We start from the raw sequence: 15,225 nt of genomic DNA, 5'->3' as shown, positions 1-15,225 counted from the left end.
TCTCGTATAATTAGTGACTTTGAGCATGTTTTCATGTCTTTCGGCCTTCTGTATGTCCTCTTTCAAAAAGTGTCTATCTAGGTCCGTTGCCCATTTTTTGATTGGATTGTTTATCTTCCTATTGTTAAATTGCATTAGTTCCCTATAAATGTTGGAGATTAAACCCTTATCGGTGATATCATTGGCAAATATGTTCTCCTATGTAGTGGGCCTTCTTGTTGTTTTGTTGATGGTTTCCTTTGCTGTGCAAAGCTTTTTATTTTGATGTAGTCCCATTTGTTTATTTTCTCTTTAGTTTCCATTGCCCTAGGAGCAGTATCAGAGAAGAAATTCCTTCGGCATATGTTTGCGATTTCGCTGCCTGTGGATTCCTCTAGTATTTTTATGGTTTCCCGTATTACGTTTAAGTCTTTTATCCATTTTGAGTTTATTTTTGTGTATGGTGTGAGTTGGTGGTCTAGTTTCATCTTTTTGCATGTATCTGTCCAGTTTTCCCAACACCATTTATTGAAGAGACTGTCTTGACTCCATTGTATGCTCTTGCCTCCTTTGTCAAATATTAATTGGGCATAGTGGTTTGGGTCGATTTCTGGGTTCTCTATTCTATTCCATTGATCTATATGTCTGTTCTTGTGCCAGTACCATGCTGTTTTAAGAACAGTGGCTTTGTAATACAGCTTGATATCTGGTATTGAGATTCCACCTATTAGTTGTAATTTTGATGTGGTTGTGGGAGGCAGCAAGTACAGGCGTTTACCTATGCCGGCATCTTGGTTCCTCAGTGTTATCCTTTCTATATAATTTTATAATATATCATTTATAATTCTTATGTCCATGGTCATAAGGAATATTTGCTTGCAGTTTATCTGTAATGTCTTCTACTGCTTTTGGTATCAGCATAATAATGCCTTCATAGAATAAGTTGGGAACTCTTCTTTAATATTCTGGGAGATTTTATGTAGAATTGGTATTATTTTTTTACTTAAATGTTTAGAAGAAATCTTCAGTGATGCCATCAGGGCTGGACTTTTCTTTGAGTAAAGATTTTTTAACTACAAATTTATTTTCTTATTTTCATAGATATAGGCTACTCAGGTCATCTATTTTTTCTTTAGTGAGTTTTGATAGATTACATTTTTTAAGAAATTTGTACATTTTCATCTAAGTTGTATTTTTTGATATAAAGTCATTCATATAATATCCTTTTAATGATTATATGATTTTTTTCTTCTTGATGTATGTAGCCAGAGGTTTATGAGTTTTATTGATCTTCTTAAAGACTTAGCTTTTCATTTAATTGATTTTGGCTTGTATCTATATAATATGAAGGTTTAGGTCATTGACTTGAGACTTTTTTCTTTCTAATATAATCATGTATTATTACAATTTTTCTATAAATATTGCCTTGGTGATATGCCTAAAACTTTATTATTTTGAATTTTCCTTTTCATACTGTTCAAGATACTTCCTAATTTCCTTTTTTACCCATGAGTTACTTAAAATTGTTATTTAATTTCCAAACATTCAGGAATTGTTAAGATACCTTAATGTGCTTGATTTCTAGTTTAATTCCATTGTGGCCAGAGAATATACTTTTTTTGAAACCTTAAATTCCACCACCATTGCTTATTATAAATAAAGATGAAGCCTGATCCCCATGGTGGGCTTATCAGAATGATTTCTGGCAGTGAGCACCAGGGCTCCTGAGCTTTTCAAATTCACAGTGATGGGGATCAGCTGACAGCAGGGTCTAGTCATATTGTGTTAGGATGTCTTTGCTCTCCTTCTTGTAGGCCTCATTCACATATTTCTGTTAATAGGTCACCGGACTTTAGAGAAGAACTGGCTGATTGCAATAATTTTGGGCAATGTGACCAACAACCTTTACAGGGACATGAATGTCTACACCAGCTAATTGCTCTTTGTCCAGAATACTCTGAAAGTTTTTAAATTAATTGAGATTTGTTATATGTCCCAGAATATGGTTGATCTTGATATATGTTCTAGGTGTCCATGAAAAGGAATGTTCACTCTTCTGCTGTTGTTGGGTATAATATAACATAAATATCAATTAGGTCAAATTGGTTGATATTCTCATTCAAGTCTTCAATGGCCTTATTGATTTGCTGTCTACTTTTTCTATCAATTATTGAGAGAGGTGTTGAAATCTCTGACTATAATTGTGGACTTCTTTTTTTTTCACTCCTATCATTTTTTTAAACAGGTCATATGAACCTTTTTTTTTATTAGGAATATAACTATTTAGGTTTTTTATGTCCTCTTGATAAAATAAACCTTTAATCATTACTAAATTACTGTCTTCAATCCTGATAATATTATTTGATTTGAAATTTATTTTGTTATAGAATTGTTCAGGTTTTCTATTTCTTCTTGAATTGGTTTTAGTAATATATTCTTTTTCTAAAAATTATTCATTTCATATAAACATTCAAATTTATCAACAATGTTATACATAATATCCTCATATTCTTTTTAAAATATCTGCAGGATATGTTATATGTACTCTTTTACATATCAGTTTTATTAATTTGTGTCTTTTTCTTGGTAAGTTTCAACAGTTTATCAATTTTATTACTATATCAAAGAATAAACGTTTGTGTTTTTTATCCTCTATATTATATATTTCTTTTCTAGTTTGTTGTTTACTACTATATTTTTTCTCTTTCTATTTACATACTTATTGTTCCTTGTCTAGTTTCTTTTATCTTTCTAATGTATATATTTTAAAGCTGTAAATTTCCCTCTGAGGATTGCTTTAGCTACTTTCATAATTGTGCTATGTAACATTCTCAGTAGTTAAAATTTTTTCTAATTTGCATTATATTTCTTCTTGAGTCACAGCTCAATTGCTGGATATTATGTATGAAAAATTATGTGTAGGAATCTGAAGCCCATGGTAAACGAATTTTCTTTGGGAGAGAATTTGTGTTTGTTTCTATAGGAACCCAAAGACTCTGTAAGCCTAAATCAATTTAAACCATGTTTAAACCTTGATCTCTTTAAACCTTGATCTCTGACTATATTTCTTCAAGGACTGTTACGTTTATACGTCACCTTCACTTTAAGAGTATAGCCCTTGGGTAGCTCCTGTCTGGGTCCTGAACTTTAAGTCCTATTTTTCAGGACCTTTAGATCAAAAGGAAAGTTCTCATTCTCCAAGGTCAATGAGTTAAGGGCAAAATGGATATTGCACTGGTTAGCTTCAAGTTTCTCACTTCCCTTTCACTTTTTACCTATTCATCTCTATTTAATTCACTCCTTGACATTGCTTTTTTGTTATTGTTGTTTTATTTTAACCTGCCTTGTAGTTATGCTTAGTGGGAGGGTTACTATTCCCCAAAACTAGAAGTCTACATAAGAAACTTAAACAAAAGAATGCATCTAAAACAATACAGCTTAATTTCACTAAACGTCAACAGTTAAACATTGTTCAATCAAGCCCAGTCATCATAGTCCCCCGCTGTTGACACATTCAGCCACTAGTGTCTGTGTGTCTTTGTATATCATTTGCTTCTGAAGGTTAAAAAGCCTTTATTGGAATAGGCACACACATCCATACCTGCTTGGACTTTATGCTCTTACAACCTTTCTTTTCTTTTCTTTCTATTTTTTTTTTATGGCAAACAGTATAGTTTACCTCCCAAGTCAAGAAAATAGACTTTCTATTTCCTTTTCCAACTAATCAAGGGAAACAATTAAGTTTTCTTCTCTAATCCTCCAGCTTTCAGCTGACATTTAGCAGAGTAAGGAGACAGCAGTTGACACTATCACAGACACACCACAAAACCTCTTGACTAACTTTTCCAATCATAAAAGAGAAATACTCCCAACTCCACAGAAAATCTTACTATGTGTCATGAGTTTGTCCTTATCTGAAATAGCAATATAAATAAAATTTACACATTAAACATTTAAAAATTACTATGTTGATGTTCAACCAAGGGTTTTAAATGGTTTCACAAAAAGTGAATAATGTATTACTATTTGTTCTGTTTCCAAATGCAAATATTTGAAAATTAGATATTTAAGGGAAAGTTAAAACTAACCCCTTTTTGCTTTTTTTGTATGTTTCTCATTTAGCTACAATATTTCTGATTTGTTTTACATTTAATTTTTAAACAAAATATAAGTGGATGAAAATGCATATTTATTATATCTTTAATTTAGGAAAGTGAGATAAAAAATCCACCCTCACCTCCCAAGGCATGCTCTACTACGGGCTCTTGTTCTTCAGAGGTGCTGAGTACCAAGACTAACGCCAAGGAGAGTACCATATGCATACCAAACTATCTGGACCAGGAAATCAAAGTAAGGGCAAGTTTATTTAATCTCCAACTTGGGTACAGCATGAACAAACAAGAATAATTCACATCTCTTAGCAACTTTAAAACTATTGGGTTCCCCTTGGAAAACTGAATTGATTTAAAACCACTTAGCCTGAAATCCAAGGCCTAATGCTATCTTGTAGTCTTACTTCTCCTTGGAATCCCATCACTCTTAAGAAAACAGTGTTTGACAGCTGTCAGTTTGTTTTCTGTATCTATGAGTCTGTCCCTATTTTGTTTGTTTACAGTGGTTCACAACCTGTGGGTTGCGAGCCCTTTGGCGGTCAAACGACCCTTTCACAGGGGTTGCCTAAGACCATTCTGCATATCAGATATTTACATTATGATTCATAACATTAGCAACATTACAGTTATGAAGTAGCAACGGAAATAATTTTATGGTTGGGTCACAACATGAGGAACTGTATTTAAAGGGCCAGAAGGTTGAGAACCACTGGTTTAAGGTGAAGGATTTTAAAAACCTCATACACAACAGTATGGATATTACCAGAGGAAAAGGGGGTAGAAGAGGGTAAAGGGGCAACAAATGGTGACGAAAGGAGACTTGACTTTGGGGGGTGAACACACAATACAATATACAATGATGTATTCTAGAATTTTACACTTGAAACCTATATAGTTTTATTAATGAACTAGAGGCCCGGTGCACAAAAATTTTGGGGTGCAAAATTAAAAACAAAACAAAACAAACAAAAACCCCCATAGCATTTGGTTTAGACATAATGAAAGACTTGGCATTTTCCAAATAAGCTTGGTCCTATGTTTCCCATCTTTAGATCCCATGGTAGCTTCCACCTTACCTCACTGTAAGACTCACTACAATGAATTAAGGGCCAAATATTGTTTGGCCCTCAGCCCGGCCTGTGTCCTCTCGCAGTCTGGGACCCCTCGGGAGATAACGACCTGCTGGCTTAGGCCTGCTCCCAGGTGGGAGAGGGCAGGCCCAATCCCTAGGTGCAGCCCCTGGTCGGGCTCAAAGCAGGGCTGATTGGGGAGTTGGGGCGCCGCCCCCTGTCATGCACAGAGCAGGGCGGATCGGGAGGTTGCAATGCCACCCTCAGTCACGCTAAGGATAGGGCCGATTGGGGGGTTGGGGCAGAGCCCCCTGTCACACTCAAGGCAGGGTCGATGGGGAGGTTGCGGCGCCACCCCCTGTCACGCACAGAGCAGGGCCAATCAGGGGGTTGGGGCACTGCCCCCTGTCACTCACAGTGCAGGACCCATCAGGGGGGTTGGAGCTCTGTACCCTGTCACACACAGAGCAGGGTCGATCAGGGGGTTGGGGAGCTCCCCCCTGTCACTCACAGAGTAGGGCCGATAGGGGAGTTGGGGCGCCGCACCCTGTCACACTCAGGGCAGGGCCGATGGGGAGGTTACGGCTCTACCCCGTCACACACTGAGCAGGGCCCGTGGGGGGGGGGGGGGGGTTGGGGCGCCGCCCTCTATCACCCACAGAGCAGGGCTGATCAGGGGATTGGGGCGCCGCACCCTGTCACACACAGAGCCACAGGGCGATCAGGGGGTTGGGGAGCTCCCCCATATAAGGCACAGAGCAGGGCTGATCAGGGTATTGGGGCGCCTTCCCCTGTCACGAACAGAGCAGGGCGGATAGGGAGGTTGTGGCCCCGCCCCCTGCCACACACAGAGCCACAGGGCGATCAGGGGGTTTGGGTGCTGCCCCCTGTCACGCTGATCCCAGTGGCGGGAGGCCTTGCGGCTCCGCTGATCCCGGTGCTGGAAAGCATATTACCCTTTTACTATATAGGATAGAGTCCTGGTGCACGGGTGGGGGCCGGCTGGTTTGCCCTGAAGGGTGTCCTGGATCAGAGTGGGGGTCCCACTGGGGTGCCTGGCCAGTCTGGGTGAGGGGCTGAGGGCTGTTTTCAGGCTGGCGGGTGACTGAAGCTCCCAACCGCTCCTTTTTTTCTTTTTTTTTTTTTATTCTGGGCCAGCTTTAGCTCTGAGTCTTGGCTCCAGCTCTTAGGCCTCGGCTGCTGAAAGCAGGTATCTGGTTTGTTTGGGTTCTATAATAGAAACAATGTTGCGGTCCTCCTGGCTAAGGCCCGGCTAGCTAAAAGCAGGTTTCTGGGGTTTTGTTTAGCTTCTATATTTGTAACAATGTTTCAAACTGCAAGCTCAGAGGCCGGCAGCGGCAGGCAGGGAACGTTGGCTTCCTCCGTCACTGGAGCAAGCAAGCCTCATGTTCGCTTCAAGCTGCCTGGCTGCCAGCTGCCATCTTGGCTGGCAGTTAATTTGCATATTGCCCTGATTAGCCAATGGGAAGGGTAGCGGAGGTACAGCTAATTACCATGTTTCTCTTTTATTAGATAGGATGGCACTCCAATTCAATAAAAATTAAAAACAAAACAAAACAAACAAAAACCCCCATAGCATTTGGTTTAGAGCTAATGAAAGACTTGGCATTTTCCAAACAAGCTTGGTCCTATGTTTCCCATGTTTCCCTTCTTTAGATCCCATGGTAGCTTCCACCTTACCTCACTGTAATACTCACTACAATGAATTAAGGGCCAAAATATTGTAATGATAACTCTGACAGAATTTTAAAATAAGTATCAGTAGTAGCAATTGCAAATTAACAGGGCATGTTGTAAGGCAAGCATGTCAAATTCAAAAGCTAACTTGGAACAAATAAACAAGGTTTAAGTTTATGTGGGTCGCAAAAACAAAACAAAAGCTTCAATTTTCATAAAAATGTAGGTTTGTTTAAAAAAGTATAGTATAAAAAAAGAACAAGAGCAATGATAAAATTAATGTTTTCTTCCTGACACTTGGAATTTCTTCTCTGCTACTATCTTTCCTACTTTGGGGGAAATCTTGTTCGCCGTGATTACTTTCAAAACTGACCCAAGGTGAATGTCAGTAATTCTGGATCTGACAGGAGACTTATTTCCTTTCATAACTGTAAAAAACTGCTCACCGTTATATTGGCTAGGCTGCAAAAATATTCATTGTGGGCCACGTGCGGCCCACAGGCTATGAGTTTGATATGCTTGTAAGGGTTGGTATTGAATAATCCTGATAAGGACCTATGTTAACAGTAAAGGATAATGATGTCAGGTTTGGGGGATGCTGAAGTAGCTGGAAATTAAGATCCTGAGGAAAAGGGGTCTGTGGAGAGAATGAGCTCCAAAACTCTGCCCAGGGTTGCACGAGTCTTTAGTCCAGTATAAGCTGCGCCTGCAGAGGAGGAGATTCTGAAACCTGGCGGAAGGAGGCTGATGGGAGGCAGCACTTTGCTTAGAGAAGCTGGACTTCTGACTTGCCAGATTGAAGAGACCTTGTTGAGCACACCAGGAATTCAGTTGAGACCCCAGAAAGGTCAAACCTCATAAAACCAATAGGGTATTCTAGCCCCACAGTAGGGGCTACAATGGACCTATACTCCCAAATCCTAAAATCAAATTTCAACAGATGAAACTCACCTGCCAATATATTTACTACCTTCCGTAACAAAACTCAGTGAAAAGAAGGGAGAGCATAGTCCACTTCCTCTCACTAAAAGGATGCTTATATTCTTTCAAAGTTGATCAATGAGTAATCTATGAGTTAAAGAAGCTGGGAGTAATACACAATCACCATATTGATGAAAATACCATTAGAGGCGGAGTGGCCCAGAGGGTACAAAGGGTTCTTCTTCCTATTTTTGCCATAGCTATTGATTTATTGTAAAATTAGGAGCAAATTTAATTTGCTGTCTTCAGGATGTGACATTATTGAGGACAAGAATCTTAATAATATAACAAAGTTCAATATAAGGCAGTGGATTTTTCTGCCCTTTAATTTCAATTCTGTATCTCCAGTATCTAGATCAATGGCAGACACTAATATTTGTTGAATTAATAGCATTTTAAAAAAATATTTCAGGCAGAGAAACTAGGAAAAAAGATGCTGCAGTATCTCCAGGAAGAATTGATGATGGGTGAGACTGGGTTTCAAAGCTGTGCCGATAGAGAGAAATGGAAATATCTGAGAAGTGTTTAGAAGGAAGAATTTACTGAACTTGTTTGGCATTGTCCAGGATGAATCCCAGGCTGTGCCTTGGACATACATTCATATATGCTTGTGCTGTGCACTGAGACAGGGGAACCAGGAGGAACAGCGAGTTCAGTGCAGGTTTTAGGGAGGGAAAGATGGAGATTTAGTTTTAGATATTTTGTGCAAAGTAACTATAGTACATTTAAGTGGATACATCTAGTAGACTGATGGTTACATAGGACTGAAGTTAAGGAGAGAGGCATGAATTTCAGATATGTATGTCTAAATTCTAATAGCAGATGGAGTTTAGGGCCAAACTGGAAATATCATGAGCTTAATACTTTGCACTTTAATACTTATTATAGTCCATTTTATTAGAATTCATTATTTCATATATTAATCTCCTCTATCATCCACACTTCAGCCCTTACCTCCTGATAAAAACTTTCAAAGAAGGATTCTGATTTACAAACGGGAATTAGATTCCTATCCCATTGGGCCAATCACTATTCAGGGAACTGAAGAACAATGATGAATCCAGCTCGATTCACCCCTGTAGAGAGGAGCAGGCAGTACAAAGGGGACAGTGCTGTGACTGGAAGGTCCCCATTAGAATCCCATGGTGCAAAGGGAAAGGATCAATTCCCCAAAAGAAGAAAAACAAATGTCTCCTCCAGATGATGTTGGTAATGAACAGACAAAACAAGGGAAGCCGCATCCTGTAACCTAAACTATTACTACTAGTATTGGAGGTGTTGTTTCTTTAAAGATTCTGCTGGCTCCCAAGCTAAAATCCCAATTGATTTAATTGAACACTGTGTACATAGTGACATCTGGGAGGATGAGACTGTGGAGAAAGTAAAGGGAACTTTATAAGACTTGTGCCATTTATTTGCTCACCATGTAATTCTAATATTCTGTATCAGATTCTGGCAAAGCTCTGTAACATTTTACATACTGATTCTCTGGCCGAAGTTCTACAGTGGCTGCTTCACGCAAGTTCAAAAGGTGAGATTAACACAGAGCCTGTTTCTCCCTTTGGTATGGATGGCAGTAGCATAGCCGTCCAAGTTCCAGATTCTAACAGCTCTGCCAATTCCCCACCTAAACCATCTCCTAGTCTCCTTTAGGCCCTTCTTGGCCTATTCCATGAAAACACATGCCAGTCTTAATGGGACAACCATAAATAGCATAGAGCAGCTATCCTCACACCTAGCTGGTCATCAGACTGACGGAGGCCAAACATCTGAGGCTGGTGAAACCTGAGAATTTGCATTTCTAACAAGTCTCCCCAGATGATGTCAATAATGCTGGTCTGGGGACAACTATTTGAGAACCATTGCACTAATCAAAGTTCGGAAATACCAATGTGCCAAAACAGAGTAATATTTTAAGTGGGAGCATTTGGGAAATAGTTCCTTTCCCCAGGAATTCAAGACTACTTGGCAGGCAATTGAGAAGTATTTGGGGGTAAGAAGTCTCTAGTTATTCTCTATTATATTTCCTTTTTAAGAATGTAACAAAAAATTACACAAGAAATAAGTGCTTATTGTTAGGGGCCGGGGAGGAGCCAGAAAAAAATAAAAGAAAAACAATAATAATAAATAAAACTATCACAGACATCATTTCAGTGAACAGAGTATTTCTTTCTAGACATGCTTATAACTATGATTCAACTATCCATCTGTAAGATCACATTGTACTTATTATTTTTAGAGGTACACTTTTTCTTTTCTTTTCTTTTTTCATGTGGCAGTGGCCTGTAAGGCTGAGTTTTGTACTCAGTATTTGAAAACTACTCCACTGCCATTCATGGGCAATCCCTCAGGGAGTTAACTACTCTGGGCACTACAGTACCACAAACTATCAAAAACTAGGTTGTTGTAAACCAACTTCTCTGCAGAAATGTTGATTCCCACATAGGGGCCCACCCAGAAAACAGATCAGCGGCCTTTACACGGGAGTGCTGGGTAAGAAAAGTAGTTCAGTGTGTCTAGACAGTGATCATTACAACCTTCATGCCTCTCTCACCCCTTTTGTTAAATCAGAGAAAGAGTGGGTCTCAGCTTTGATTCATGCTGAGCTGTCTGAGATAAACTTGTTGACTCGCCCTCTGAGAAGAAGCGTCTCCGCGGAACCAGCGGCGGTGACTGAGAAGCTAACCAAAGTTAAATCTCCTTCACATTCACCTGTGAAATCAAAAGTGCTGCCCAGACCTGGAGAAGGACATCAACTGGCCAGGTAATTAGACACCCTGGCCACGTAGAGGGCATATGTACATGAAGACTTCGAATTCTCTTTTCATAATATTTAGAAACATGCTGAGTTTTTAAGACTCCTCTTTATCCAGGAAATGACAACAATGTGTATTTAGTTTTGTAGGGTTTTTTTCACTTTCATGAATGTAATGAAAATCACTCTAAATACCAATGTTAATACATATATTTTATTGATTTTAGAGAGGAAGGGAGAGAGAGTGAGAGAGAGAGATAGAAACATCAATGATGAGAGAGAATCATTGGTCGGCTGCCTCCTGCACGCCCCCTACTGGGGATCGAGCCTGCAACCCAGGCATGTGCCCTGATCAAATCTGGAACCCTTCAGTCCACAGGCCGATGCACTATCCATTGAGCCAAACCAGCTAGGGCTAAATACTATTTTTCAGAGCATTTTTGCAGAGGTTAGGTCTTCCTTACCCAATAACCTTTCTTTTTGAGCAAACTTTTCTTTACTCTAAGGCAAGCATGTCAAACTCAAAGGCTAACAGAGGCCAAATAAAAGAGGCATGCGGCCCATGGGCCGCGAGTTTGACATACTTGCTCTAAGGGGAAGAGTATCCACCCAAAATCTAAGAAAATATAGTATATTTTTTAGTTTACTTAAAAATAAAAGCTATAAAGAAAATCTAAATTGTATTGCTATTGTATAGCTTGTTAAATGCGTATCATAGAGGCATCACTTTTTTGTATAAACAATGGAAGGTTAAAGTACATTGCTCCACTTGATTATCTTTGACATACTCCTGGGGGTTGTCAGAGGGAAAAATAACTATTAAGGGGATTGGGAAATATTTCAATTGAAATTCTTTCTAAATCTTATAATTTCAATGACAAAAGAAAATGCATCTTTGTGTATAACATCATAATGAAAGAATGCGGTAAGATGTTATTTAAGCTGGGAGAGAGAATCTAGTTGCTTTAAAATTAAAAGTTGAATAAAACTTAAATTCAGAGACAGTAAATATTCAAAACACATAATAGGTCACTTTAAAAAGCATTAAGACAGAGGAGAATTTTGTAGCATTGCAATTTGTCTCCACCTTAAAGTTTCATAAAATTAGAAATCGGCATGCCCTGACCAGTGTTGCTAAATGGTTAGAGCATTGTCCCAGACACTGAAGACTGGTGGGTTCAACTCCTGGTCAGGGTATTCAATCACATATGGGAGGCAAGTGATTAACAGATGTTTCTCTCTCTCTCTCTCTCTCTCTCTCTCTCTCTCTCTCTCATCAATAAAAAAAAATATCCTCAGGTGAGGACTAAAAGAAAAAAATTAGAAACTGGGAGGTTGTCAGGGTCAGTCTCTCTACCTTAGTATGATGTACTAGTTTAGATATTTACCCAAAGTCAGAAGAATTTTTCACTGGAAAATACATTTAATACTATCTACTTTGAAACAAAAAGAATTGGAATAGGCTATTTAAGACAACATTACTTAGCTTATATAATGATAATGCACCCTATAGAAAATACTTATTTGTATCTGTGAATTTCATTTTCTTTTTCTCCAATTGATTTAGAGTGTCAAGTCAAGGATCTGAAGAAAATAAGGTGGTACCAAAAGGTTAAGTATAGTTTGTGATAATTACTGAATTGTTATAAGGAGACCAGTAAGTATCTCGCTAGTAAACTACAATAGTAACTTCCAGCTACTCTAAGGGGCAGCATCTGCTGAACTTCTCATAGAGATACATTTGACATAAATTTGTACTGAAAGGTTAAGTGCCTCAGGGACAGACACTCTTTGAAAAGCCAGACAGAAGGACAAAGGGAACTCTAGGTGACAGGAGGAGCCCTGGATTGACTTAACAAAAAGACAATGATCTCAGAGTTTTGGTTCTTCAGAGCTTAACTGTCACTGAGCCAAATGATTTTCACTAGACACAAAATCAACCAGAGAAAACAGTAAAATGGCAATCAGCCAGCAGATGCCCCATGAGATAGCTGGTATATGAAAGAGAGGAGCAGTTTTGTGTCCCTCCCAGAAGCCCAGCCACAGCCTATGATTTGGACCACGAAAACTCAAGAATTGTGGAAAGACCTACATTGATCCAAAATAGCTCCACTGAAATATCCCTGTGGGATTGGTAGCTCCTAGCCTTAAAACAAGCACAGTAACAATGACTATAGAGCAATGGCTATAAACTATGTCTAATAGCCTCAAACAAAAGTCTGCCTTATTATTTCTACAAGTTCCCCTTAAACCAAGAATGACGTGGTAATTAATTAGAATTCCTGGAGGTCACTCTAGATGCTAGCGGGTTCTGTTGGAATTAACCAACCCAAAAGGGGCTCTATCTGCTAATAGGCAATAGAAGTTAGAAAATATCCCCTTATTCTGACATGCCAAGGATTGTCTATTGTATCTGTCTTCTATAAAACTCTTCACCGCAGGACTACAAAATCCTGATAGTGATGTTTCTATTGTTCAATTTTATGTTTTACCTATTGTCCTAAATCTATTTTACCCTGTATAGATATTTGGAAAACTTTTGTATAAGAATCCCTAAATCATACACCTTTGTGTCTAGTATTGATATTTAGCATCTCCCCAAATCCTTATTCTTCCTTGGATGTGACCATGTAGGCCTTGTAGAGGTCTCATGAGTGTAAATAACTTGTTTTAACAAACGTGTCTATTTTTTATCTATCAAGACAATAGATCCTTCTCCTTTTTCTCATTAGTCCCATGATGCCCATCAAAAGTCCTAATTTATTCTTACCAAAGTAATGTTTAATTCTAAGAGCAAAGAACATACCTACATGCAATAGAACAAATAACTCATTCAAGATGAGCAGATGATACAAAAGATGAGAATAGATTATTTTATGAATTTGGAGTGTATTTGGTTCACCTAAACTTCATATAGATTTTTTGTATGTTATTTGCTACTAAAACATGGCAGAAGCTGTGTCCCATGTATCAATTATGATCTTATTTCGATTTTTTTCTATTTTAGAGGCTGAGCACAAACCTGCAATGTTTATAAGAAGAAATAAGATGACAATCCCAGTTACAGAATATTTCAGCAAATCAAACTCTCCTCCCAGGCCTAAAACTCAGGAGAGCATATCAACAAAACCAATGTCAGCAAGGAGTATACACCAAGAATACAATCTCTCTCCCCAGAGAACATTTTCTCCTTTAACATACCAAAGGTCGAAAATCTAAACTAGGCTAATTCTCTCATACACATGAGCTTCACTTTGTTACAACATCAAATTATTATTCTTTAAATATTTTGGTATCAAGGAGTCAAAAGCTCCTCTAACCTGGTGGCACATGTAAATCTCAAAGCACCAGCATATAATGCTACTAAACAAATATTACTGGAGACAATATTTCTATTTGTAGTTAATTTTAACACCATTTGTAAAAAAAAAAATGTTTATTTATATACCATATTTCCAATCGGGCCCTGATGTTAGAAAAATCATCCATAATCAAATTTAAGCAGTTATGATTCCACACCTGCTGAAAACTCTGACAGAGACACAAACAGAATTTTAACATCTGAGCTTATTTCTATAATCTACAGTGTTAAAATGTTGTTGGGATATTATGAAAAAATGCTCACCTCCTTCCAAAAAGGAAAAGCTATAAAAATTATCTTTAATTTATAAGCCAGAAAGAAACTAGTTCCCACTCATTTCTAATTGTGAATGATATTAACAAATTTCCTACTATTGAGCATTTGCATTTTTCCTTAAAATAAAACCACTCTTGGGCCATGGTTATTATTCTATCAGTGTATTGCTGGATTATATCTACCAATTAGCCACTTTATTATTTAGAATGTTTGCTTGATATTTAAAAGAGATACTATAAATTGTGTGTTTGTACATGAGTTCATGTGTGTTTGTAATCTTAATATTTATATTGCATTTACTGTATGTCAGGAATCATTCTAAATACTTTAGATATAGTAACTTTTTAAAAATATATATTTTTATTGATTTCAGAGAGGAATGGAGAGGGAGAGATAGAAACATCAATGATGAAAGAGAATCACTGATCAGTTGCCTCCTGCACACCCCACACTGGAAATCAAGCCTGCAACCCAGGCATATGCCCTGACTGGGAATCGAACTGAGACCTCCTGGTTCATAGGTCAATGTTCAACCACTGAGCCATGCCAGCTGGGCTAGATATATTAACTTTTAATTGTCACAATAACTATTTGAGGTAGCTACTATTGTTATTCTCTTTCAAAAAAATAAGAAAACTGAGGAATACAGAGTTCTACTCATTGGGAGGGGATATACAGTGGTAACAAGTGTCATCTTTCAAATACAATAGAAGTTTATATCTCACCTAGGAGTTCAAAGTGTGTGTTTTAAGTCAGCAAATGACTTTGCTTTATTGGTGATCCAGAGGTCTGGGATCCTTCCATCTTGTGGCTCAACCATCACCTACGGTTTCACCGACTGCATCCTGCTGGCAAAAGAAAGGAGAGTGGAAGAAAGTATAAATTTCCTATAGCTGCTGTAATACATTACCACAAATTCCGTGGCTTAAACAAACACAAACGTAGTTTACAGTTCTGGGGACAGAGGTCTGCAATGGGTCTCAATGGGCTAAA

General features: G+C 38.2%; 1 protein-coding gene across 1 annotated transcript in view; it reads left to right on the top strand.

Moving 5' to 3' along the window:
• Positions 1-14,367, top strand: part of CUNH4orf17 (chromosome unknown C4orf17 homolog) — a 60,854-nt gene extending 46,487 nt beyond the window's left edge. Inside the window, exons 6-10 of the mRNA XM_070392324.1 lie at positions 4,189-4,329; positions 9,290-9,371; positions 10,412-10,604; positions 12,163-12,206; positions 13,603-14,367. Coding sequence (XP_070248425.1) covers positions 4,189-4,329; positions 9,290-9,371; positions 10,412-10,604; positions 12,163-12,206; positions 13,603-13,814 — 672 coding nt within the window. The 3' untranslated portion in view covers positions 13,815-14,367. The remainder of the gene's footprint in view (positions 1-4,188; positions 4,330-9,289; positions 9,372-10,411; positions 10,605-12,162; positions 12,207-13,602) is intronic.
• The last annotated feature ends 858 nt before the right edge of the window (positions 14,368-15,225 follow it).

Source organism: Myotis yumanensis, unplaced genomic scaffold, assembly GCF_028538775.1.
Source record: "Myotis yumanensis isolate MYYU_CA2020_CCGP unplaced genomic scaffold, mMyoYum1.0.hap1 SCAF_1, whole genome shotgun sequence".
Lineage (NCBI taxonomy): Eukaryota > Metazoa > Chordata > Mammalia > Chiroptera > Vespertilionidae > Myotis > Myotis yumanensis.
The sequence above is the reverse complement of the archived record's forward strand: the minus strand, read 5'-3'. Positions and strand labels throughout refer to the sequence as shown.